The sequence below is a fragment of the Neodiprion fabricii genome, chromosome 5, assembly GCF_021155785.1.
Source record: "Neodiprion fabricii isolate iyNeoFabr1 chromosome 5, iyNeoFabr1.1, whole genome shotgun sequence".
NCBI lineage: Eukaryota > Metazoa > Arthropoda > Insecta > Hymenoptera > Diprionidae > Neodiprion > Neodiprion fabricii.
In genome coordinates, this window is record NC_060243.1 from 4879020 (window position 1) to 4904665 (window position 25646).

Consider the following 25646-nt stretch of genomic DNA (forward strand, 5'->3'; position numbering starts at 1 on the left):
TGGCGCGGGAGTCTGTTCAAATTATCCCCATTGGCATAATGAATGACAAAATAAAAAATGATAATAATAATAAAAAGACGCACAACACGCGAAACAGAAATAAAATTTTCGTCTATCATTTCGAGTTCAACGGCCCAGTTGGAATTTTAATATTGTTTTTTTTTCTCTAGGTTTTGCCAATCGGTGGGTTAGAGTCGACGAAGTTGTCTGAACGCCCGGTACTACATTATTTTTTACTTATTTTTATAATCTTATCAATTTTCGTTCCTGTTCCGTAAAGTAGCATGATAATAGATAAAGAGAGAATGGTGCTAGTTTTAAAATCGATGAATTATAAAAATACCGGTATTCAATAGCAGTCAAGCAAGTTATTCCAAGAAAAATGATAGTAACGACTATTGATTTAATGAAAAATTTACAAGCGTCGTTTTACAGGGTGAAAATTAATCCGGTTCAACTATTATACTGTATGCCGATAGCGAAACCTGTTTTGCGGTTGATAACTCCGCAATTCATACTCGTCGATTTAATCGCTTTGCTGAAGTGAGGGCGACCAGTTTATTCCGCGGATGCTGGGCCCCTGATCCAGCAGGCCCGTTTAGCAGTACGGCTGGGAGTAAACTCTCTCTTTAACATTGAACTTGACGTTGCGAGGCTAGTGCGATCGCGGCTTTTATCGAAGGCGGTTGTTCCCGTCGCTCCTTCACTCTCTCGGTATAAACTCGTGTATAACTCGCGAAAATTGATAACGATCGCAGTGTCGGCCAGTCGACGCGAATACATTATGCATTCGATCGACACTCTGTTTCGAGCCGCAATATTCGTCGGCTTGGGATCTGTCGTCGCAACCATCATATACCTTACTCCGGTCCCAGGTAAAGAGGAAGGCTGACGTTTTTACTTTTATGTTTTTTTTTTTTTTTTCTCTTGCGAATTACAGTGAGATGTTTGATACTCAAAACGGTTGCATTTCCTTCGCTGTTTCTTTTCAATATGGAATTAAAATTGCCGCACTGCGCATGATACACAGTGCACATGTACGAACGAAAAGAAAGCGGATAAGATACGTGTATGAAAATTGAAAGCATCATAAGCAATTTTTTTTTTTAAAGATTGCATAGAGCAATAAAATGTAGAAGAATAAAATTCATACCGATACGTTCAAAATAACTAATCTTACGATTGCGACATCTTGATATTTTTGATTGTTGAATTGTTGACGGATACTGGATATATCGTCCTGTTCGTTCTGCATGGTAATGTAAAGATATACGACCATTGCGTGTTAGTAAACAATGTAAATATCGCAATAGAAATTCGATAATGATCCGCAGAAGAAGTTAATTCCGCTCTCTCGGCGCAGCCGCAGACATTTTTCTGCACGATAACTGCAGAGTGTTGTAGAAGTTCTGCAATCCAAGTACTTGCGGAGCCGTGCAAATGCATATGGGACATTCACCTCGCGTTTTACCGTTCTCAATAATTATCCATATATTTCTCGCTACGAATTTATAATCATAATATATGTAAAAGTGATGTTTATCTCGACACGAAGCGACTGAAAAAAGTTGCTTTTTTTTGTCAACCGAGAATCGAATAACATATAGGAAGATGTACCTACATAACAGGATGAAAACTGACCATCACGTATAGTAATTTATCTGCAATGTAAAAGAGAAAAAGAAAGATAAAAATGTACGGTAAAAAGTTAGCCATAAACATTGAAAGAAGCAACATTGCGAAAAAGGAAAACAATTGTAAAGATAAATATCCGAGTATCCGTTTTTATGAGAGAAAGTTGTTTGAACGCAAGTGATTCGCCCGGTATACAATGGGTTTTTAAAAATATCATAGACGGTAAGTTGAACGAGCCGAGCGCACACGTTTGGTATCGAACGATGAAACGGGACTTGCTTTCGCTAGGGCCTAATGCCGCAGGCCGAGTTGGTGTAGGCCCAACCAAGCCAGTCGGTCGGTGATCGAAGAAGTGTGCGAGCATCGGCTCTGAGTAAAGGGAAAGTGAGAGAATACTGGATGCGGTTAACAAGTCAAACGATAGGATAAGCCAATAAAAGTATAAAAGTGTTCAAGTTGCCAGTTTCAAGGGAAGGCAGGTAGGGGATGTCTGCAGTACCGGCACTGCGCTCGTGCCTACGGCCAACTTTCACTGCTCGACCGTGCAAGACTGACCCATATATTCCGAGCGGGCCCCGGCGTCGGGCCCCGACAACCGACCACCTCCAGCCGTCCCGGGACGACATCGGTTCTCAACCTCGTCTAACGAGAGTCCCGACCACCGATTGGACCGAAATCGACTCGTTTATTGCAACTCTTGGCCGTGTAATCATCATTCGCGAGTCGAACGTTACTGAAGACGGATTGGGGCGCAGTTCGGTTCGGCCGATTCCGAGTGACCATGGCGTGCCGATAGTGCTCCCGAGACCTCTTACGATCCGGTTCAAAGCCAATTTCTATTTGCAATTTATCCACTTTTCCGCGTTCGTTTATTTTCATTTTTATTTGGGGAAGGGAGACCAAGATAAACGCAATCGACGATCGATCCATCGGGCGATTTATACTCCTGCAATAAATTGATACGTTAATTGTCCGCAAGAATACACTCCGTACTTGAAAGATAGACAGTAGACGATATGTTACGGCAGGAATATTACTTCGACGTGCCCTCGCTCACGCAATCCTGACATCCCAATGCAGTCATTACGAAGCGCCGGTGTTTAATCGAAACGCCCGCGGCTCGAATTGTTGACCGCGTGATTTATAATCCCGCACTCTGTCCGACCGCGGCGTATTGATTTGGTCTTGAGAAATAGATGGAATTTCTTATTATCGGACACTTTGTAAAGATCCATATTCTTTAAACTAGAATTTCTTCATTGTTTTAAAAATAAAATCACCGTCAAGATGAAAAAATTTATCGTTTGTATTTTCCCTCGCTAATCCGCGGTTTCATTCCTGCAGTTTTTCTGGTAATTTACCTCATATATATTTTACTCTCGTAATTTTCCAAGCACGTTAAATTGTTCGGTAATTGTTTCCCGGTGACCGTTGATTTTTTGTCCGTCAAGTCAGCTGCGTACCGGGATCGTCACTGTCACTCCGGCGAAGTTGTTTTCCTGTTTGTTGTTCGCCGTCATCGCGTCAACGCGAAAGCGCCGACTCTAATTAGTCCTCGGGAGATAAATAATTTGTCTTTCTCCCTGTCCGTATGTTCTAGGAATTCTAAGGAAATTAGAAATCATCGGTATCAACTTTCGGATAATAACAAAAGTGCTCTTGCCCGTTATCGTAAAAGATAACGACGCAGGTAGATCATGGATTTCTCCAATAAACGTACGCCCAGTTCGAGGCATTTTTCACCCTCCGTCTATGCGCTTCGCTGCACAATCGTACTGACGATGATTGCCGCGGTAGCTGCGATATTGCACTTGAGTCACTACAATCCGAGTAAGTGTTGTTTTGTACAAATTTCAAAAATTAAAATACGCTGAATATAGATCTGATGAGAAATAACACGAAGACTGGACTAGCGAGGTGTAATAAGACAAAGACTTTCACTGTGCATACACCGTATTATATGAAGCCAGGCTTGCCAAGACTTAAAAAAAAAACGCAAGATGAATTATCACCGTGAATATACGTTCTACTGCAGAATCTGATCGTTCAACCCGCACGTATCGTACTTTACACCATTTTTCTATTATCGGTTTTGCTATGCTTCATTTTTAACCACTGACGTAACGGACGGTTTGATCAATCCTTCGAGGACAGACCGTGAGTCGTGATTAAAATTTTAACAAACCCCATTTTCTCCCCTCCGTTTGATGTTATCAATTTTCGATTGTAAACAGAAGAGAATTTAATATTTGCGCGTAGAAAAGCATCGGAATTCTCTCGAATTATAATTATACATTTTGTTTGAACAGCGTTGAATAAAATTTATTCCAATAATTACGTATACCATTCAACCGAGTTCACAATTATTCCATAACGAGGAATCTTAAATCTCTGTACCGTTTTTTATCTCGAAGAAATATACCTGTGTACTAGTTTGAAGGAAAAGCTCGTATTCAAGGTTGAAATGTTATTCAAACAGAAGCAAAACTCACATCTTAGATATGATTTGTAGAGTCTGGGTTCGGAAATATCACAAGATACACATGATTCAAATTGAGAAAGAGGACAGAAAATATTTGATCCATTTTTATTTCTCGAAACTGAAACTATTCACTCGAGCGTTAATTACGTTTAGAATAATAATTTATACATAAGTGACGTATGATATGCATTCATCTTAAGCGATAAAATAAAATTTCTAAGAGACGAAACAAAAGTAAGGTATGAATATTTTTTATCCCAACGTAACAGTGACTAAAATTTCATTTTGCCGTCATCGGAAAATTTTGTTCATAGTCGTTAATGTTGGGTGGTAATTGAACACGCACTTGCGGAAAATTTTTATTCATAGATACCTGTCACTAATAGTGTAAATTATAGCACTTATACGTAGAAAACCGCAAGGGAAGGGTTTTAGGTTAAAATCGATTCGTATCAAGCTGAGAGACACGAGCTAAGATTAGAACGATGCGGTAACGTACGGCCTAGAAACGATTATGTTGTTCAAAAATATATTCACTAACATCGATCAAACATTGAGCAGTTAGACACGAATTATTTAAATGAAGAATTTATATAAGCTATTTAATGTGTGACTCATGGTATATTATAAGCCTCGTGTCATCGAAAACCATACGCGCATTAACTAACGATAGTCAATCGCTGTTCTCTCGATTGAAAACTGAAGCAATGATATTTTGCGTTCGACTATAACCGATAATCGATGTGTTATAATCACACCCAATAATTGTAATTAATTTCTCTTCTACAGAACAGACGTTCTTATCATGCGACCGACCTTGTCATCATCTGGACTGGCCGATGATTTGTCGGGTGAAGCTAACCCTCGAGGTTTATCAATCCCTTAGCAAGTGAGTATAAGCAATAGATCATCGATCAATATTCGACGAAACATTGAATTAATGAACCGCCGTGTCGACTGAGCTTCAATGTCACAGAAAACTCATGCAAAATGGGATTTATCAATTCTGACAAAAATCAGAAAGTTTTTTCCCACCTCGAGACTGTTTTAACTTCTAAATGAAATGATCGCGGTCCTGTTACGTTATTGCCTCGATCGGGCAGCAGGTTTTGGATTCATTGCGCCATCGACGTAACGCGAATCCGGTTCTTTGAATTAGTAATTTGTTAAACTCGACTAAAAAATACCTAGGTATAATAGTTCGACGAAATATTTTCATTGGATTTTCACGCCTAGCGATATAATTCCGGGTTCCGGTGCTTTGGTTTAATTATAAATGGTTATCTCATCCAAGATTTTTATTTTTCGTAATACATCTGCATCAGTTTACGTACATATACGTGTACGATTGTGCAAGATAAGCCATAAACGAGAAACTTTCGGACAGATCTGGTAACTCGTACATAGTCGGTCACTGACAGTCGGTGTTTCGAGCCGGCAACTTTCATACGCCAGACTTGAAACCGTTCCTGTCATTAGTATCGACCTTTCTCATACACGGTATTACCGCACCGCGTCGCAAGGATAACGCATTGTTACGTCAATCGCGCAATCGGACTTTCATGGCGGTTGTTGCGGCAATAAGACGCCGGCCGTTACGCAACGAAAGAGCAACGCGGAAGACTCGCGATGAGAAAAGGGAACGCAAAAACCACGAAAAGTCAGACTTAGTGGGGGTAATTCGCGACTCTCGGACTTTGACTGTTTTTCTCTGACCTAGGTCCTGCGGTAATTGTCCGGCCAATGAAACCGCCTGTCTTGGAAAGCATTGCGTATCCGTCGACGGTCAGAGGAGGGGTGTGCTGGTCGCCAATCGCCAAATGCCGGGTCCCAGCATACAGGTAATTTTATTGTCACCTAGGCGGTTTTTGAATTCCCGCCATTACGTCACCAAGTCTTAAAACCTTCTGAATATATTCCGCGTCTCACGCTGTGTCCGGAAGGAGAAAGTGCGCTTATGACGATGACTCGCTGTATTTGCGGCAGAAGATGCAGATATTTAATGATGGATTCTCTCTTCTGTTGCGGAAATAATTCACCAAAGCGTCGTACGTGTCCTTTGATTCTCTCTCTGTTTTTTTTTTCTTTTCTGCGTATCTTTTCAGATTTCTAAGAAGTCAATTTCAACCAACGTAGTTTAAATATCTTTCTCATCTTCTCAGAATTATTTAAAATTTTTATGAATCATGTACTTGAACGAATGTCTTGTTCTTTTAAAGAATGTTCAAAATTTAGATTCAAATTTACGTGTGACCAGATTATAATGCACGGAAGTCACTGATTTTTTACACGTTTCAAATTTCAGTTCAACGGTATTTCAACTCTGATGAATACTCCCTTTTCTTTCTACCGAGAAAACAATTAACTAGTAGGTCATTGTCGCAAATAATTGGAATTTTATAAAGCGTAGAGTGTAACGAAGATTATACACCTTATTAGATTTATAAGAAGTTTAGAAACTCGCGGAATTTCCCGTCCATAAATATTTACAGAGAAAAACTTTTATCAATCAACGATGTTAAGGAATGCGTGGTGAAGAGAGAAATCGCGTTTTTACTTATTTTTCTTAAACTGAACGATATAAAACAAAAAAAAAAATTGCAACCCACAGTCGAAAAATATTCAGCGATTATGTATCCAGTACATAATAATTTAATTGTACACGTACAGAGAGCAGAGGATTCATTGAATTTACCAATTATGGTGAAAGAAACGTTTTTTCCTTTCTTTGTTTCAGAGAAATATTTAAATTTTATAGCTTCAACCGAATATCTGCGATTGAAAAAAATGAATAAATAATAAATTGCCTCATCACAAGTGAAACCACGACTAATTTTATGGAAAACAATAATACTGTGATCATATTCAATAAATTTTTTGTTCTTTGGTTTAACTACGTACTTTCACGAGGTATAATACGAGTACAACGACTATCCTCAACGTCTCCACTTTTCCCATGCGGGATGACCAGAAGGTAAATATAACTGCAGGTATGCGAAAATGACATCCTCGTCGTCGACGTGGTGAACCGTTTGCCTGGTCGAGCAGTCGCTGTTCATTGGCGAGGTCAGTCCCAGATCGAGACACCGTGCATGGATGGTGCTCCATTGGTGACCCAGTGTCCGATACCAAGCTACACCGTGTTCCAGTACAAGTTCCGGGCAGCGGCGGCTGGAACTCACCTCTGGCACGCGCACGCAGGCGAGTCAAATACATCCTGATAAGCAGGGGGGGTTAAACGAAGTGTTTCGAGCTTGGAGTCACGTGACCGATGATTTAAGGGTGTTTTACGAGAATCGATTCCATTTTTGATGCGATAGTTCCGAGGTTTGGAAGTGCGTTCCGATCCGTTGGGACCGATGAATTGTGGTGTGCAACGATAATGGTATAACCCGTAAAATATAACCTCAAAGCTCGTCTCGCGTCGAAATGAATAGATGAAATGTCTGTGCAATATTTATTCAGCCCGAACTGACCAGATCGAGCTTTTTGACAATAGCAGGATCATTTTGCAAGAAATTTCTGGTTTATCGGAAAAGTCGCTAAAAAGCTATATCGTTTATTGTAAATATCATACTATCGGATAGGTCATGTGACACCTGAATTCTCGAAACATCTTGAGAGGGAGGAACGGCGACGATGCGCCGAGGATTGGAAAGTGAATTTTTTGTATCACTATTGGCAGGTGGTGACGTTGCCGACGGATTGTCCGGTTCTCTGATCGTGCGGCAGGCCGACGCCCGCGAGCCTCATCGCACCCTCTACGACGTCGACGATCCGAAGCACGTGATCCTCATCAGCGAGTGGAAGCACTTCTTCTCGACCGACGCAACCTCCAATCCACTCCGATCCAAGACCGCCGCTCTTCTCGTCAACGGAAGGGGCCGCCAATCCACTGGTCCCAGGGTTCCCCTTTCCACCTTCACTCTCATCCCCGGTCGACGACACAGGTTTAGGGTCGCTCACGCAGGTGGCGCGGGATCCTGCCCCGTAAATCTTGCCTTAGAAGGACACTCCATACTCGTAATTGCCCTTGACGGACACCCCGTCAGCCCTTTGAAGGTGAAATCGGTCACTCTGGTCAAAGGTACGATCGTCGTTCGTCAGGTTCGATTTTAGTTTTACTTTCGAGTCAGGGTTCAAGATCAACTCGTGAAGAACCGGGCAAAGTCTGGAGGTGATTCGACAGAAGTCGAAAAGTTGTGGTAAAAATTATCGTTCAATCCCTAACTTCTCACAACGCTTTTTTTTAAATTTGTGTTTGCTACATTATGATACACGCAAATTGGTTGATCCTGAGACCAATTCTTATACAAATTAACATCTTTGTCTGGAATTCGATCACACGGACTTCGAGGAGTTATGGACGTAAAGAAACGAACTCCATTTTATCCATCCGCTCTTCTGGCTATCAGATCTTTCTACTTTGACTCGACGATGATAATCACTCCGCAGGAGAACGTCTTGACTTCGTGCTGAACGCCAGCGGAAGCATCAGGTCTTACGGTTTGACGGTCCGGACGATGGAAGGTTGCTTGTCACCTGCGGTAGTCGGAGGTGCAATTTTGCGGTACAAAGGCTTTACCGACGAAGAACCGTCGATGATCCCAAGCCTTGGGAGCACCGGGTCTCCTGAAGGTGATCAGCGGGACACCAAGGTCGACGTTTCTCTGACATCAAATCCGTTCGAGGGCTGTAACGACCGGGATAAAATATGCCTGACGGAAATTCAGAGCAAACGAAAGCTGCCCAAGGTCCTCGAAGGAACGCCCGACGTCACGATGCATTTACCGATCAACTACAGCATCGAAACTAGCGATTTCGCAGGTGAAAAAATTCCCGCACTTCTCCGAATCTGATGTTTTTCAGGATTGATTTTCACCCTGTTTCTTGTCTTTTTTATTCTCCATTTTTCGTTATGTTTTTGCGCGCAGACGGCAGCGAGATCCGGACGCGAGTACTTCACGTCAGCAATGTGACGTTCACTTTTCCTTCTTCGCCGCTACTTACTCAGGGTCAAGATGTTCCCCAGGAAATTATTTGCTCCGGCAACGCTGGCGATGGATTACAGGTTACGACCCGATGTCGTCGCGATGACATATCCGAGGGTCAGGTCTGCGAGTGTGTTCACGTCAGACGCATTCCCGCTGGAGCAACCGTCGAAATCATCCTCATCGATCAGGGTGAGAGTCAAAAATGTTTATCCTCTTTTCAGTTTAACAAAATTTGCCGACATCAGAAGCATACAACGAATGGTTACCTAAGTTTGGGACTATTCTCGTAGAATTTCATCCCCTTTCTGTCGATTTCAATTGATTTCGATATCGATGTCAGATTCAGGTTTGGCAGCGATACCTTCAACTATGAATAGACCAGTGATATTGAACCGAGTGTAATTATACTTTGAAAGCCAATTGACAACCGAGATACTGCGTCTCTGTCTCAGACGGCATTGCCTTATACTAAATTAGTGCTCTGGTTGTATAATCCTTCGGTAATAATAATAACTATTATTTGTGCGCCATCGTCTTAGACGTGTACAAACATTTATACATAAAAGATGCGACAAGTTATTTTGTCGCGTTATCTCGTCGGATGAGCTTGTTTCAAGCTGTTTAGAACCCTTCTGCGTATACATGTAACGTAATACGAGATGTATATTATGTATCGCAGAGGGCGTAGTGTTTCTAAGGGCTTGAAAGGACTCGCAGGATCCATCGAATGTCCGTTAGCCTTGGCTCAGAGACCTTGAGCTACATCGCTGCCACGTGGAGGCTGTAAAAACAGTCTGTATTGATCCCGTTTCACGTCCTGAGTATAATTTCGCGGGGATAATAGTAGGGGAAGTTGACTCCCTGCTAACTTCTTTCCGAACCTCTCGCCTCTCGTAAATAATACGATGCAACACAACCAATTGGACCATCCAAGGGTTTAATTACTGCCCATTAATGAGCGTCCGAAGCTCAAGGGATCGGCTACTCAAATTTTTACTTTATGAAATATATTCGATGCGATTACAAACACGGAAAGCTTTTATTTCTTATTAACTGTTGTGTCGTTTTTGGTAAAAGTCAAAAAAAAAATACCGAAAGAAGGTTTATTGTATCGGTCAGAATCAAAATCACATTCCATAGTTTGATTGCGGACAATGTTGATGAAAACAATTAGATGATATGAATAACAGTTGAATAATACGTCGTTTATAACCACTTTCAATTATCATTGCGCAATTCTATTCTTCAACCTCGTGAAAAGCACTTTCCCTTTCGTTGATCGGAAATTTGATTACGTAACGAGCTCACTAAGATTTCTGACTGGTTCGTTTGAGGCACTCGTTAAAATCGGAAGGCAAAGAGATATTTTTAATCAAAGTACGTGACGCTTTTGCCATAGTATCACTAACGATATTTACAGCGAACAAAATCTCTCAACTTGCACTCCGGTGTGTTTACCGAAGCAAGCCAGCCAGGTGTACCCGGCAGCTCACCAAGCTATATAAATTGTGCAAATATCGAATGAGAAAGTGCCCTTCGTTGTTTCAAATAAACTACTTACGTCGATGGGGAATTTCGAATACGTATATTTAAGTAACAACGATATGCGTTTGTTTGTAAATAAAATTTATTTTCAAAGACAAAGAAAGTCGGTGAACATCTGACGAGAATCGTGTGAAATGATTTCTATGTGTACATATCCGAAAGTGGGATCAAGATTTTGCAGACCGATGAATCATTGCAATTTCTTAAATCTCCAAAAGCACCGTCCAATTTCAATTTGGAATGAATTATATTTATATTTTATAATTACGCGCAAATAAAATACAAATCTAGTTCGTATTTCATATACCTGCATTTATTTTGTATTAATTATTATCATATCAATTTAAAATTGCATTTGTAACTTGTAATCGACAAATCGCAATTGTGTTTCCATCACTGATCTCGAGTCTTCAAACTGTCAGCAGAGCCGTCCGACTGACGTTTGATCTTTGATAATTTTTATCGATTTCCGCACAGGTGGTTTGGATGACCTGGTATACCATCTCCATGGGTCCAGCTTCTACGTCGTGGGGGCAAAGCATTTCGGGCGAAGCGTGTCCGTTGAGGAGGTGAAGGAGATGGACAACCGAGGGATGCTGATGGTTCGAAACCTGAACCACCCGCCGTTGAAGGACACTGTTGTGGTGCCGAAGTATGGCCTCGTGGCGCTCCGTTTCAAGGCTGATAATCGCGGTGAGAAATGAGGTCAACCTTGGAACCGCGATCGGGGAAATAGCGTCAGTTTTACCGATGGTAATTTTTTACCCTCAGGTTACTGGATGCTGCGGGATGAGCACGCGTCCCAGTGGACCAGGGGACTCGACGTCGTCCTGCAGGTCGGGGAACCGGACGGGATGATACAAGCGCCAGAGGACTTTCCAAAGTGTGGCTCTTTCGTAGGACCCGATTATTTTCTCATTTAGGTCTGATCTACGATTAGCGCGTATACAAAAACCACGACTGATGTAAATAGATGTAAATAGTGTAAGCGGTAACTGTAAAATGTGTGTAATTTTTAAAATTTTTTACGTTTTGCCTACTTTATTGACTCATGGTTTTGTACTTGGTACTATCACGTCATGTTAGATTGTTAGATAGACATACGTTATGTGTTTTCTAAACCAAATAAAGACTATAACGAAGCTGCTGTTGACAACGATCATCGAGCTTGCCCTGGAAACACAAGAAGCTTGGATCCCGATGCGAGCTTCTTCTGTTCACTGCTCGTCGATGTAATCGAAGAGAGTTTTCATGACACCGTTTCTCGTACGCCTGATGAGTTTACAGGGAGAAAATACGGGGCTTTTACCGTGTAACGAGTCGACCAACAACCGCTGTCGCAGAGTTCGGTGAATCAGCTGATGTGAAACGATAGCCAGGAATGTCCTGTATAAGCGCCTTGCACTCGCAGCTTGTGACTCTACTCTCAGTGCCGCACGAGATCCTTCTGTTCCGGCACAAGGTATTCAAGGAGTACGTTAAAATCGCCGTCGGTCCAGACTTCATACACACTCTGCCCTCCTTCATCGTCCTATCCGCGATGATAATCGTGCTTTGGAGAAGCCCGCCGAAGATTCAATGCGTTTCCGTAGTTGTAAGCAGGGCGACTGTCTTCCGAGCGCTTCAGGTACGCTAGACGACCATAAATATCGGATCGCGCGAAAGCCTAAGTCATGAACGATGCTCCGTTTTCATGGTCTCCTCAAGGTACTCACCAGCTGGGCCCTGGTCAACGGCGTTCTATGGCTCTGGCTCATCTTCCAGAGGATTTTATACTGCTTCGTATGGTCCTACTGGAGTTACGTTAGTACCTCGTCCCGTCCAAACCTCGAAACCTATAAGACGGCACGGCCTTTCATTAATCCTCCCCATGTTTCCGAAACAGGACTCCGAGTATCAGGCCACCCTGGTTCCTTGGTGGCAGCGCGTTTGGTCCTCGTACTACCCACCACCCCATCAACCACCGGTATTTTCCGCCGGATTCATCAGCTGGATACTCTCGATGATTGCGGCCATCGGTGTGCTTGGATTTGTCACGTCTCCTCAGACGATGCAGAATATTTTTTCAGAGCTGCTTCTCGCGGCTCGTGACCTGCCGTTCATCGTTAGACACGGTTTCACCTGGTCAACGAACAGGTAACTAGGAGCTTGCGATATATTCTCGCTGATCGACACTGAAACCTTGCCATGTTTCAGGGTTAGAGAGGCGATGTCATGCGACAGAGGGACCGCCGTTGAGGACAGTGAAATCAGCTCTGTCTGCGACGATTGTCGATCGGATTTGTCGGCCGACGTTACTCGGGGGGCTTCGAGTCGCCGTGATGTTCGTCCCGTTTCTTACGGAACCAACTGGATTCCCAGACCCACGTATTCCGGGTACAAAGAGTCGCAGCGAAAGTACCAAGAGAAGACAATCCGCACATCTGCAGTAACGGTTGCCGGTGGTACGATCCGTCACGATGACGAGAAATTGTCGCCGAGACAACTGCGGCATCGACGAGGCTGTCACACAGTAGTTCCGAGCAATTCCAGCGACAAGTCAAGCGGGTGCTGAAGGCAACTTTGTGCTTTGGTATTATCGCGTAGCAACGTCATTCCACGAAGATGGAAATTTAGACAGACTGAAATTTCGCCTTGGTACGACGCGACTTGGTGTATGTGACTATTTTGTACATATAATTTATTTTGGAATTATACTGCGGACCCGATGGCCCACTTCTACCTTTCTCGTAATTCGTCACTTGTCGCGGAGGTCATCCGATGGACCGTTTCATCTTTCTTTCGACGCAACGAAGTACGAGATGCTTCGGCTTTCTCCGGTGATCGCGTACCTACGGGATCCTGTCGATTCCGCGAAAGCACTTCAACTTTTATGCAACGGTTGCTAAGATCCTTGCATCGATTACATGGCACCTAAGTGTACATTTTGGGTTTGCATTAGTCGTCGAGTGAAATCGTCGAGCAAACAGACATCGAGTCAGTGACAGTAACTTTGCAAAGAGAACACTGCAAACATCATTCCCCGCACGAGTAAAATCATGTTACGTAAAACTTGCTAGTCATCAACGAATTGCACGTGCCCAATTGTGTGAAAGTACAACGCGATTATTAAAAAAAAATTAATGAAATGAAATGATATGACAAAAATGGTCGGATCACAGTCCCGAGAGAAGAGAAAACAAAAGCGTGCTCATTATGTAAAGTAAGATGATCAATACGAGTGTTCCAATGGTTAAAAATACGAAGTGGGAACTATGTGGTCTTCGATTAAACAAAACGGGACTTGGTTTAGAAACTGCTAGCCATCGGCGACGTAGCTAGATGAAGAAAGATCAAAACAGATTTAGAAATTAATAGATTCGTGACGTCGCACGTGACTCATCGCGAGTTGGTGGTTTTATTGACAAACAACCGTGAAATTTTTCAACGGTAGTTCAAGGACTGCGCAGGACCTGGTGGGAAGAAATAATAACGGTTGTATCCCGGTTCTTAGACATCCTCGTTCACCCTCAACCTTTTGCCCTTCAACCCGGGCTAACTCTTAAATTTTCGGCACGTTCCCCGCGTTTGAAATCTTGAAGAAACTGTGTCACCTTGAAGGGTGACATGGAGGAATGCTGGCACGGGGTGTTGGAGGATGAGGGTTTTGTATCAAGGGCGCATGCGTCGTGGGAATGAAATACCCCCGCAGCGTTGCGCCGTTCGCTTTACTCTACAACGGCGGTCCTTGTGAGGTAGGTCGCTCAAGGCTCGCAACCCCTTCGTTAAATCCGGATATCACAACGGGTTCAAGTCAGGCCGCAGAATTTCAACGTGTCTGGAGTGTAACTGGAAATACCGAAGCCGCGTCAAACGTCACACTACCACGGCGGACGTAACGGAGTGCATCGTGAAATTGTCGCATGACAAAGGTGTGTTGTGTTCGATGGATTTTTCATTCTCTATTGTGATAACACGGTTGTTTTCCTCCTGCGAAGTTCCTTGATCGCGAATTTAACTCGTCCTTTTCACCACCTTCATTCCTGTCCGTGAAGGCTGGTGACGCGGTTGGCTCGAAAAATCTCTCCACCTTCACCCCTGCTTCGAGAAGATATCCCGGTTCTTCACGCCGATCAGTGTCGTTTAACCCTGAATGATCCCCCTCACCCCATCATGATTTAATGTGTCTGTCGCGGGTAGTCGAGCGGCAACGCGCAGACTCGGGTCTCCCGAAACAGGTGAAAATTGCAACGCCACCGTTTATCTTTCCCCACTCTTATACCCGAATGGGGTGTGTTGGTGAACAGTGAAAACTAGCGGGAAGAACGAATGCGCGAACTAACACAACCGCCGAGTGTTAAGCTGGAGGCTTTATTTCGCTTGCTCATACGAACTCCATTCCATGTGGAAATTCAGCATGGGTCCGTGCGTATCTATTGATTTTGCGACGCTCAGCATCCCTCAGACGCAATAACACCCTAGAATCTTCTTCGTATGTTTTCAACGAGACGCGGTACAGGTAGATGCACGTAGACGCAGCTGCTCACCCTAATGCTGCATGCACTCGGGTAAAAGTGCGTTCAATTAATGACAACCCGATTTTTATGCTGGTCAGGTCATCTACCTTATCCATAAAGTGGTCCACCCTACAATTCGATAGGCGTTAAGGCTCGATCAGTACCGAATGTTGTTACGTGATTGCAATTAAGATCTGAGAGTGTTTTTTTGCTGAGCACCTTGAAAGTCTGTCAGCGGGGAGCCAAAAATGCTGCTATAACGGCACGTGTCACATATATTAAGTAAAGAAATTCGGCGATACACGTATTTACAAGCCATGGTAAGAGAAACTTGTTACCGGCACCGATTTCAGGCAATGTCTTTGAATAAGAAAGGATTTGAGAACCGGTTTTGAGGTACCTTCAAATCATGCTGTGTAACGCCTTTTCTCAACTCGCTGCAAGAGAGGTTCCATTCAAGTACGTCAATCATGCCAAGACTCATTGTCGGGAATTTCTCTGATGCGTATACACCTGGTACGTTGAGTACATACCCTCGTACGGAATATTGCTCCAGGCAAACTCTCTTCAACTATTAGAATGTAACTTGTGCTTCATAAGTAAATGGCGCTAATGAGCACAACGTAGTCAAATCATTGGCACATTTTTTTTTCGATTTTCCTAATTCAAATACCTGGTACTTGGCGGTGTACAAAACTTGACTGTTCATATCGTCGAAACCGTGTCGGCGAGTGTAGAATATAATTCGTTTCAAAGTGGTTCTGATTGATCGATAAATGTAAGAGTATACAAAAGACAATATATCCTACGGAATAAATCGACGTCATTTGCCAGTTGTTTACATGGGTATAATCATACCGTGAAGATCAACAGATCAGATGTGCTTTCACCTTTCTCAAGCATTAAAATTTTACCGTAAAATGAACTGATTGTCATGGCCAGCTTGAGGATCCAGATGCGACTTACCACTGCTCTTCGAATTCTCGCAGGAACTTTAATTCCTGATGAAATTCCCACATCCAACCATTCGAATTTGAGGTGTTGAACTCGTTCCAGCGGCATGTCAGAAAAAATGTACTATTGGGGAGAGGAACGGGAGGCGGCGGACTCGGAGCAGACCTTCATCGAGTTCAAGGCGAAACCCTCGTCAGCAGGAGAGTCGTCACGGGCAATCCCGAAGATGGTGGTGTCGCCGCCGCAAGGGGAGATAACGGGCGCTAGTAGTCGGGGTGAGGACGCGGAACGCGGTGGCTGGGACAACAAGCTGGACTTCCTGTTCTCGTGCATCAGCGTCTCGGTGGGCCTCGGAAACGTCTGGAGGTTTCCTTACCTCTGCTACAAGAATGGAGGAGGTAAGTCAGCACGAGTTGCCGCAAGATTTTCATTGGTAGTACAGATCTTCTGCGATTAATCGTCACTAACGGGCTGTTTGTTCTTGTTTGCCGTGCAGGTGCTTTCCTCGTCACTTATGGAATCGCGATGATCTTTTGCGGAATTCCGATATTCTTCCAGGAGGTTGCGATCGGTCAGTACCTCGGCGCCGGTGGAATGACCCTCGTCGGTCAGCTGTGCCCTTTGCTCCAAGGTCCGCTATAAGTTCCCTGATTGATACAGTTCTTGGTTTCCAGTCCAATCGATGACCGATTTGTTATTTTCAGGGGTCGGCTACGCGACCATGACGATCGTCTTCTTCCTGGACGTTTACTACTGCATCATCATCGCCTGGACCTTGTTCTACCTGATCGCAACCTTCGCCAATCTTCCCGGACTGCCTTGGAGCGGTTGTGGTGAGTATAGTCCGACGGCTTCGCTTCCTCGCAAAACTGCTGAGTGTGAAATTTTTTCTCTATTATGATCAGGTAACTGGTGGAACACGGAAAGCTGCTTCAGCGCCGAGGAGGCTATTCAGGATCTCGAGAAACACGCGAACGCGACAACATCGACGTCGAGCAATCAGACCGTGCACCATACAACGCCAGTCGAGGAGTATTGGGAGTAAGTATGCGTGCAGGCGTAGACAGTAAATTAACATCGATGCTACGATAGGGATCATTCATTTTCCCGGTCAACGGTGCGTCATGAATATTAAGAACGCAGAGGATCAGATCCGAGGTAGTAAAGTCAACGGGGAACTTTTGATTTCAATCAATCGCGTGACTGCCCATCCCCTCATGCTAGCGACCTCGCCCCAATCAATTCGCGGTAAGCGCAAAGCGAGGCTTGATTCGTTACTACCGATTCCAGTCGACGCGTTCTTGGAATAACTGGAGGCATCGAGGAAATCGGTGGAATGCAGTGGGAACTCCTGGGGTGTCTAGTTTTAGGCTGGCTACTAGTATACGCAATAATACGACGCGGGCTTCATCAGAGCGGCAAGATCATCTGGTTTTCGGCCCTCTTTCCGTACGTAGTACTGTTCATTCTTCTCGGTCGTGCCGTGACCTTGGACGGTGCTGCGGATGGGCTTCTTTACTACGTAACACCGCGATGGAAGGAGCTACTGACTCCTGGACCCTGGATCGACGGTGCGACGCAGATATTCTTCGCTTACAGCATCGGGACTGGGGCTCTTCCGGCTCTCGGATCGTACAACAAGTTCCATCACAACTGTTACAAGTAAGGAAATATCTGTTGGAAATTGGGCTGTGCTTCCGGTTGTACAGCGATTCGTTCATTCGTTGGTCTCGGTTTCAAGGGACGCTCTGATCACCTGCGTCGTCAACACTCTGACCTGTCTGCTGGCCGGTTGCGTCACCTTCTCCATCCTCGGCCACATTGCCATGGAACAGAACACCGAGGTATCCGAAGTCGTCAAAAGCGGACCTGGCCTCGTTTTCCTGACCTACCCCGAAGTTGTGCTCAAGCTGCCTGGAGCACCAATTTGGGCGATAATATTCTTCGTCATGCTTATAGTAAGAGAAAATTCGACACTATAGGTGTTTCGAACTCGTCAAGAGGCTCTTTCGGTCACTGATCATTTTCGCGTCTCTTCTCGAACAGATTCTTGGCATAGACAGCGAGTTCTGTATCGTGGAATCGTTCATCACCGGTGTCGTTGACAATTGGCCCGACACCCTTCGCCCTCATCGTAACAAGTTTACGGTCGCCATATGCTTGCTGATGTTCTGCATGGGGGTTCCCATGGTCACGCACGTTAGTACAGTAGTACTGTCCGATGATGGCACTGCAATAAAAATTAGGAAGAATGAGGTGGTGTATACTGTTTTTTTTTTCACATCTGTTTCAGGGCGGAGTCTATATCTTTCAGTTGATGGACTTCTACTCGGCGAGCGGAATGTCGATCCTCTGGGTTTGCTTCTTTCAAACAATAGCGATATCGTGGATATTCGGCACTCGGAAGTTTTGTGACTGTGTTCATCAGATGATGGGTATTCGTCCCAATAAATTCTGGTACATATGCTGGCTGGTTTTTGCCCCTGTTGTTATGGCGGTGAGTTATAGAGACTTACCCTCTTATCAAAATTCGGTGAAAATCGTTCTCGACCCGTTCTACTCACATAGTATTAATTCATACCATACGATTTCAGTTTATATTCGTATTTCAATGCGTCCAATACAAGCCGTTGAAGTACGGCAGTACTTACGAATACCCATTGTGGGCTGAGGTGGTTGGGTTCATTCTTAGTTTCTCGTCTATGATTTGGATACCAGCCTACGCCGTGTACTACGTCATTGCATCGCCAGGATCGTTCATGGAGGTGAGTTTCGTTGCTTTGGAAATAAAATTGACGTATAACCTCGGATTGACAAAAATTTCTTTTCAGAATATCCTGAAGGGATTGAAGCCGAACATAAAATCCAGAGCTAAACTACCGAAGGGTGAAAAATCTGCGATCATTCCCATGTCCGAGAGTAGCGCCGGCCTGATTTCAAAAAACAACAGCTTTCTCAGTCAGTAACGATACCCGAACGAGCCCGCAGGGCGTTTGACAGGATATACCGAAGTGTGATGGGGGTTTATGTGTTTATACGTGTGCCTGTATCTGCACACCCATGTATATGCGTATATTCATATAAATACTTCGTGGGGATTCCGTCTTGTGTGTACAGGCGCAACGCAGTGATACATAACGTAGCATTACACGACGAAAACGTCGAACACGACATCGAGGAGACAAGTAAGTCAATCAAACGCTGTGGGTTCGTTAATGCTGGTATACCTATTCTGACGAGAAAGGAGCGACGAAATGCAGAGCAAGGTAGGAATATATTTGTTGCGCGAAAAAAAAAACATGCGGTAGTTACCGCTATACAATTTGTGAGACTATAAAATTGTTGACGTTATTATTAGTATTGTTATTATTATTATATTATTTTTATTATTATCGTTATGATGGAAAGTAATGTGTAAAATAGTCTAGAGTCGCAAACTAGACATTGACGATCATTTAGTTTTATCGGATCCGCAAAAAGGAATAAACGAAAAGCGTGGTTCTTGCGATTAGAAAAGCTTAATTGTAGGACGGATTCAGCGTTTATAGTTATCGTTGCTTGTACAAACATACCTTACGTTTTAGGAATTAAAACATAGTCCGGCTATATAATTCAACGAATCAAACGCTATTCATTTAAGGCAATTATACGTGTAGCCATGATAAATTAAGAAGAAAAGATATATATCAATAACTTTTCCAAACCGCTGTGCGGTGATATTTTTATCAGCGTTGTGGTGAGTGATATTTTAAGTGCTGGAATTAGATTATCGAAGATTTGAACGACAGTTAAACGGCCAGATTCGTTTGATTTTGGAACCAGACTGTGGAGGGATTTTGTTCTCATGAATATAATGTAATATCTGTACATAATCTTTTATCTACATGTTATTGATACAATCAAGCGTGCATTTTTTTACGACACCAAAGATTTTTTGTTCGTTTATACTATTTTTTTTCCCCAATCTTTCTTCAATATGAGCCGCGTGGCTTCTGATCAAAATTGTACGAATACCTATACAATATCTACACTTTAATGTCAGAATTAAGATCTGATGGGTTCCTATAGAACTTAGAAATAAGACTCAATACGTCGCGTAATTTGAACACGAGAAGGCTTTTTACGTACACGAATAATCGATTAAGTGTTCAATTTTTGTAACAGAAATCTATTACGCGAACCTTCAATTTCAGAAAGGTTTTTTCAATCATATCCTGTGTCTTTTTTTTTCCCAACATTTTATCGTCTAACTGCCATCAATAAAAGACTAGGAAGTTTCGATTCCGCCAAATGCTCAATAGGATGTACCATATCTGTATACAATGTCGCTGAATTGAAGGCGATTTCATATTTAACGTACAGCTCGACTCGTGTTCGTTTGTGTTGACGTGTTTTACAGATCGTAATTCAAAACGATATACAGAAAATTTATGTAGACTTCAGTGTACAGTTTATATGTACGTATTAGTTAGTTTAAAAAAAAAGAAGAAATACATCCGTAATTTATTGTTGTATATCTGATCACTATATTTTATAGACATTAAAGAGCAATACTCAAAATTTTTACTTATATTTACATACCCGAGAGTCAATGATCTCTAGTATTAAAAAAATAATTGCAGTCCAAATTGGCAACGTAGTCTTATAACCGAGATGCGCAATAATTCTTTAAAAATTCCGCTGTCGGTTAACAACGCTTTCACCGCGGATACGTCGTTCTCTGTCTTAACAGCAGACAGTAAAAGTCGATGCTGTACCTTTGCGAGATGAGTAGTGATTCTGTAAGCTTCTGACGGTGAAATTGACAGGTGCATTTCATCAGTTTGCAAGTACGACTCATAGAAGGTGCCACTCGGACCAAAATTTATTTTTTATTTTCTGTAATTTCTGTTGGTAAAGAATTTTTCCCGAATTCATTGTATACGAATTTTTGTAGAAAATAGGCAATGGCTTCTCCTGTTTGAATGTATTGGAAAGCAATTACGAATGAACGCGAAATAGTATCCTGCTGAAAAACGGAACAATTTTTAATTGCAACTAGGCAAAATCGATCTTGCCAGACGTTTGTTGTTTCAGTCCAGCAGTAATTCCAACGTCAAAGGGCACGTCAATTCCACCGGGAGTTCGACGCACCAATTTTACGACTGACTCTTGCCGACGTGACTTTATTACGGCGAAGAACGGCTCTTAACCGGGTCAATTTATCAAACGAGTCCTTACGCACGTCCGAGAAAATAATTAAGTCGCTTCTCGTGCAGGTGAAGGAGCGGTTTCCTGCAATTGCAACTTGCGGAAGAGCATAGTGGTGTAAAAGATAGGGGTGCGAATGCGGGTGTAATTTTCAAGCTTCACTGTTCGTTCGTAGGTTCGTATCAAAGGTGTTTGATTACTAAGGCACAAACATTGGGCGGATAATTAGTTCACATGAATATTTGACGAGCCAAGAAATTTCGTTGAGTGAATCCATCAGCTTGGAGCCAATTTACTGTGGAGTCAGTTCAACCGGGGGGAGTTTCCCTTGAATTACTGAACATTGACTTTAAGGAGTAAGTATACACATATATAGTACGTCAACGGTTGTACTCGCCTTCGTGTACCACATATACAATTATACACGCTGAATAGAAAACCTCAAACCCTTTTCAAATTTGTCGATCGCTCATCGAAATCGATGAAATTGTACAGTTACGACTACAAGTTGCATGAAAGTGGGTTTTTCTAAGTATTCCGGATGGGAAAATGTGGTGTGCGTAAGTTCTGAATCAACGTAAATCAGAAACGATTGTGAATAGAAAATTTCAGTGGTTTCAAACTCTGCCGCGGTTCATGGCCTCCGGGAGCATGGCCATCCTTAAAATTAGTCGTAGGAAGGATGACTGATGGCTGGTAGCGACGAGACGGAGGCTCGACTAGACCCTTACCTTCCTTTTTTTCTTACCTTCCTCCACGAGACGCGCCAGTGGGAATATTACAGTCTCGAAAGGATAACATGCTGTAAGAGGGTGAAGGTAACGTTGGAGGTAGAAGTGCTCACTGTGGAGCAAAACCAGGGAGGGGGGGATGGATGGATACGCTTTGACAATGTGACACCGGGGGAGGTCTTGATGAGCCCGTCGCCATGGCGACCACTTCACATTACGGTATTCCTCTCGCCAAGATGTGTTCATGGCCAAGGTGCAAGGCTATTGATACAAATACTCACTTCAGAGATTTTCACGGGTACGTTGAAAGAAACCCTCCATGGATTTCCGATTTCCACGATACGTGGTGGAGGAGACAAGTCAAACTTGACGGATATAAACGGAAATTTCGGATGTACTGAGTTGTCTAAAGAGAGCTTGATCGCATACTGTTCTTTAAGTTCAAATGAGTCGGTAAATGATTCTGAAGTTCGTGAATTTTTTGAGTTGCACGTAATAAGCAACTAAGGCAGAACCACTTTTGATTTATCTCGACCGCGCGTAGAATTCGTAACCCTTTGTAGAATGAATGGTGAAAACCGTGCAAATCTGCTTTTAAGAGTTTAAGCAATTTTTAGTGAATCATTAGACCCATCCGGGATAGGCCAAGTTGGCGCATTTTGAAATACAATCTCTGGAGTTTTCCCTCTTTGAAACATTATCTTCTAGTTTGGTTGATCTTTGTCAGGGGAAACTTCAAGAGGAACTTATACAGCCGACCGGGGACCACTAGGATTCCCGAGAATGGGGTGTGGGTGGTCATCCTCGAGAGGTCAACGTTAGGTGTCCCTTGGTGGTGTTCAGATGCTTTGCCGACTTTGACGGGTCTGCGAAGCCCAGAGTTTTGTTCAAAAACTCAATCGAGAATGGCCAGTCTTGTCCATCGTTGAGTTTAGCGAGGGTTTTTAAGGTGGTAAAAATGCGATCGCGCTTTGGATGAATAATTTATGACTGTAAATCGTAAAGCAAATGAATTCCAGTACGGACCAGCTCTGTTACTGTGACTAAAATGAATGCGAAATTAGGCAAGTTTTTCGTCGTTCACTGCTCTCTGATACGCCGTTTTTAATACTTCCTCAAGGTACCCGAAGCTCGGATGGCTCGCGGCGATTCGGGCGGAAAAAGAGCCGGAACTCCCCTAAAGGGGATGGAAGAAAACGGGAATCCACAATCAGCGAACTCTGTAGCGAATGGGTAAATCATGAGGATAGAAGTTTTGGCTAATGCGAATTTAATAGATCTCGGTTGATGTACCAACTTTTGGCCAGCAGGAACCAAACGAACTAAGGACCGTGTAATGGGGTCGCGTCGAGGCAAGAGCGTGACTTATTCTTGGTAGTAGCAGCCGCGAATCAGACCAAGGGTCGTTAGATTTTGGAACGAGATAAATCTGTTCAAAACGTATTTTCACCGGGTTCATTAGTGCCGTTATTATCCGCTGTTTCAGAAAGTTATACGGTACAACCACAATTGACGAGTCTTTCAATCAAGTATTACAGGAACATCCGTGACTCGGATGGTTATTGGGTGAGTTTCCATGCGATTAAAATACTTTCAGAAAAATCTTTACACGTACTATCAAACTTGAAGATGTTTGTCTTTATTGGCCTGTCATACAATCCATTTTCTGAAATGGACTCGCGCGAGTTTAAGAACTTCTTTCGGTACGATGTTACTCAAGAATGGGTCGGTGGATACTTTTAACTCTAGGCTATCCTCTTCGTTTCCAGTTCGCTTTGTGATTTGGGGATCTTTGCAGAACTCGCGACAAAGACAACTTCGGTCAAACGGTTCTCCACGGCAACGAGTTCAGCGGGCATAATTGATGCCAACTTCAGGGCTGAATCACAAGAGCCTTGAAGTAACGTTTGAAGATAAACACATTTTACTTTCTGACGCAGATTTTCTCCCGAGTGCTTTTCTTCATTGTCGTAATCCGAAGCTTGGCCCAAGAGGTGAGCGTGGACTTATTATCCCATTCATAATGCAAACTAGGATTGATCACAACTCGGAACCCGGACTCCTTCAGCCTTCGCGCAAATAATCTCTCAAGTATTACACGCCGGCTTTCTGAAATTGTGGAAAAAGAAAATCCGGAGTTATCGAGAAGCGGAGAATAATTTCCATTCGGTGATATAGAGAGCTGGCGTCTTCAGGTATCGTGAATACTTTTAATCAAGTGCACTCCATTTTTGCATCTTGATTATCCAGGCATGCATAAGAATCGAATTGAACGAGTTTTAAGCTAATCTGTAGTACATCGGGATACATTTTCTTCGGAGGATTATCAGGGAATTGATGCAAATGCACCCTGCAGACAATGCGACAAAGATTTACACGGCATTTTGTCCCGATGATCAGATTCCTCCCCAGTGGCCTCCCGGCTATTTCAGATATTCGACTATCTTGGATACGCAAGAACACAGAGTCTGGCTTATTTTCCAGTGAAAATGACATACAGTTTCCGTTCACGTTGAATTCCACTTCTTAATTCGTTTCACATCCAGAGGATGTAATGTTCCTTTGGAGCCTTTTCTACGTTAATTACACTATTTTCTTAGCCTGCTGAGATGGGAGAAGGACTATAAGTAAAGGATGAAAACTGCTTCAACTTTGACCGGGTATAACCCAAGCTTCTGTACACGCCTTGGGGGACAGATTCCATTAAAGGACTCTGCATCTCCGTGTACAATGTGGTTCTTCGATTAGTTTAAGCGGATTAAGTGTCCCTGGAACGTGCTTTCGGCGTTGGTGGATTCTTCCACCATTCTTATGATCACCCATACAATCGTCAAGTAATTTAAAAGCGTGCGACATCAAGGGGGTTGTATTTAAATGAGGGTGTGATGAAAAAAAGGCTAGTTAATTCGTTAATGAAATTACATAACGGGTAACGGACGCCACGGTGCCAAGTTCCAACCTGCGCTTTAATATTCATCTCGTTTGACGACGAGCCAAGAGTAACTCGTTGAGTATGCCTCTCACGTAACTTGTTGCAGGCGTGAAAGGGCAAGGGAAAAGTGGTATAGAGTTTGGGGTAAGGTGCACGATTATTAAATCGGAAATAAGAATGACGAATGCAAAATTTACCCGAACTTGTTCGTCAAATAGTGTGAATTAAATTTCAAACGAAAACAAAATATCCAGGAATATCGTATCGATGTAGAGAGCCGAGATTGAAAGACCGCGGGAAATTCTGTCGCCGAGGGAATTTCGACAAAAGTAACGACATTCGGTGAAGCACCGCGAAAATCTGATATCTTTTACTTATACGTCCATCGCAAACCACAACGGGAACCTATAAAAGCCAGGAGGATTCGGATTCCTTTCAATTGCTCAGCCCGGTTATGCCCAATAAAATAATGTAACTGATATATCTCGCAATTTTGACAGTGTTGTGGCCTTCCGAAAGTGAGCAAGATTTGCGTCGGGGAAATGTGAACCCTGAAGGCTGATCTGGAGGGCAGTACCCACCCTGGTTGCCGTAGATATTAGCCAGACCCAGCTTAACGGTTGGCCAGTCACATACGTTTCCACTTGGCAAATCCTGCTTTGCGATGCAGCCGCTACGTCGCGAAAT

General features: G+C 43.3%; 3 protein-coding genes across 7 annotated transcripts; all 3 read left to right on the forward strand.

Moving 5' to 3' along the window:
* The first annotated feature begins 670 nt into the window (after positions 1 to 670).
* Positions 671 to 21430, forward strand: LOC124184038 (laccase-2-like). Of its 3 annotated transcripts, XM_046573367.1 has the most exons (10): positions 2253 to 2456; positions 3236 to 3465; positions 4907 to 5006; positions 5838 to 5958; positions 7108 to 7318; positions 7803 to 8204; positions 8573 to 8944; positions 9052 to 9300; positions 11134 to 11349; positions 11428 to 11841. In XM_046573367.1, the coding sequence occupies exons 2-10, from the start codon at positions 3333 to 3335 to the stop codon at positions 11577 to 11579; spliced, it is 1956 nt and encodes a 651-aa protein (XP_046429323.1). In that variant the 5' UTR covers positions 2253 to 2456; positions 3236 to 3332; the 3' UTR covers positions 11580 to 11841. The 3 variants fall into 3 exon arrangements, with proteins under 3 accessions (XP_046429325.1, XP_046429326.1, XP_046429323.1); XM_046573369.1 differs by lacking the exons at positions 2253 to 2456; positions 3236 to 3465 and adding an exon at positions 671 to 875; XM_046573370.1 differs by lacking the exon at positions 11428 to 11841 and adding an exon at positions 21397 to 21430 and having other exon boundaries at positions 2129 to 3465; positions 11134 to 11236.
* LOC124184040 lies at positions 12046 to 13573 on the forward strand. Of its 2 annotated transcripts, XM_046573374.1 has the most exons (3): positions 12046 to 12283; positions 12364 to 12792; positions 12853 to 13573. In XM_046573374.1, the coding sequence occupies exons 2-3, from the start codon at positions 12527 to 12529 to the stop codon at positions 13208 to 13210; spliced, it is 624 nt and encodes a 207-aa protein (XP_046429330.1). In that variant the 5' UTR covers positions 12046 to 12283; positions 12364 to 12526; the 3' UTR covers positions 13211 to 13573. The 2 variants fall into 2 exon arrangements, with proteins under 2 accessions (XP_046429330.1, XP_046429329.1); XM_046573373.1 differs by lacking the exon at positions 12046 to 12283 and having other exon boundaries at positions 12322 to 12792.
* On the forward strand, positions 14360 to 20661 carry LOC124184039 (sodium- and chloride-dependent GABA transporter 1-like). Of its 2 annotated transcripts, none has more exons than XM_046573371.1 (11): positions 14360 to 14567; positions 16142 to 16504; positions 16603 to 16737; positions 16811 to 16939; positions 17012 to 17147; positions 17397 to 17768; positions 17848 to 18064; positions 18153 to 18305; positions 18400 to 18603; positions 18701 to 18871; positions 18938 to 20661. In XM_046573371.1, exons 2-11 carry the CDS (start codon positions 16213 to 16215, stop codon positions 19070 to 19072), a joined length of 1944 nt encoding a protein of 647 aa, XP_046429327.1. In that variant the 5' UTR covers positions 14360 to 14567; positions 16142 to 16212; the 3' UTR covers positions 19073 to 20661. The 2 variants fall into 2 exon arrangements, with proteins under 2 accessions (XP_046429327.1, XP_046429328.1); XM_046573372.1 differs by having other exon boundaries at positions 16209 to 16504.
* Positions 21431 to 25646: the final 4216 nt, after the last annotated feature.

Coding starts and splice junctions, on each gene's coding strand:
- LOC124184038 (XM_046573367.1), top strand. CDS start 3,333: ATGGATTTCTCCAATAAACGTACGCCCAGTTCGAGGCATTTTTCACCC. Junction 8,945..9,051: donor CGAAACTAGCGATTTCGCAG/GTGAAAAAATTC, acceptor TTTTGCGCGCAG/ACGGCAGCGAGATCCGGACG. Junction 11,350..11,427: donor TTTCAAGGCTGATAATCGCG/GTGAGAAATGAG, acceptor TTTTACCCTCAG/GTTACTGGATGCTGCGGGAT.
- LOC124184040 (XM_046573373.1), top strand. CDS start 12,350: ATGGTCTCCTCAAGGTACTCACCAGCTGGGCCCTGGTCAACGGCGTTC. Junction 12,793..12,852: donor TTCACCTGGTCAACGAACAG/GTAACTAGGAGC, acceptor GCCATGTTTCAG/GGTTAGAGAGGCGATGTCAT.
- LOC124184039 (XM_046573371.1), top strand. CDS start 16,213: ATGTCAGAAAAAATGTACTATTGGGGAGAGGAACGGGAGGCGGCGGAC. Junction 18,306..18,399: donor GGGTTCCCATGGTCACGCAC/GTTAGTACAGTA, acceptor CATCTGTTTCAG/GGCGGAGTCTATATCTTTCA. Junction 18,604..18,700: donor TTGCCCCTGTTGTTATGGCG/GTGAGTTATAGA, acceptor ATACGATTTCAG/TTTATATTCGTATTTCAATG.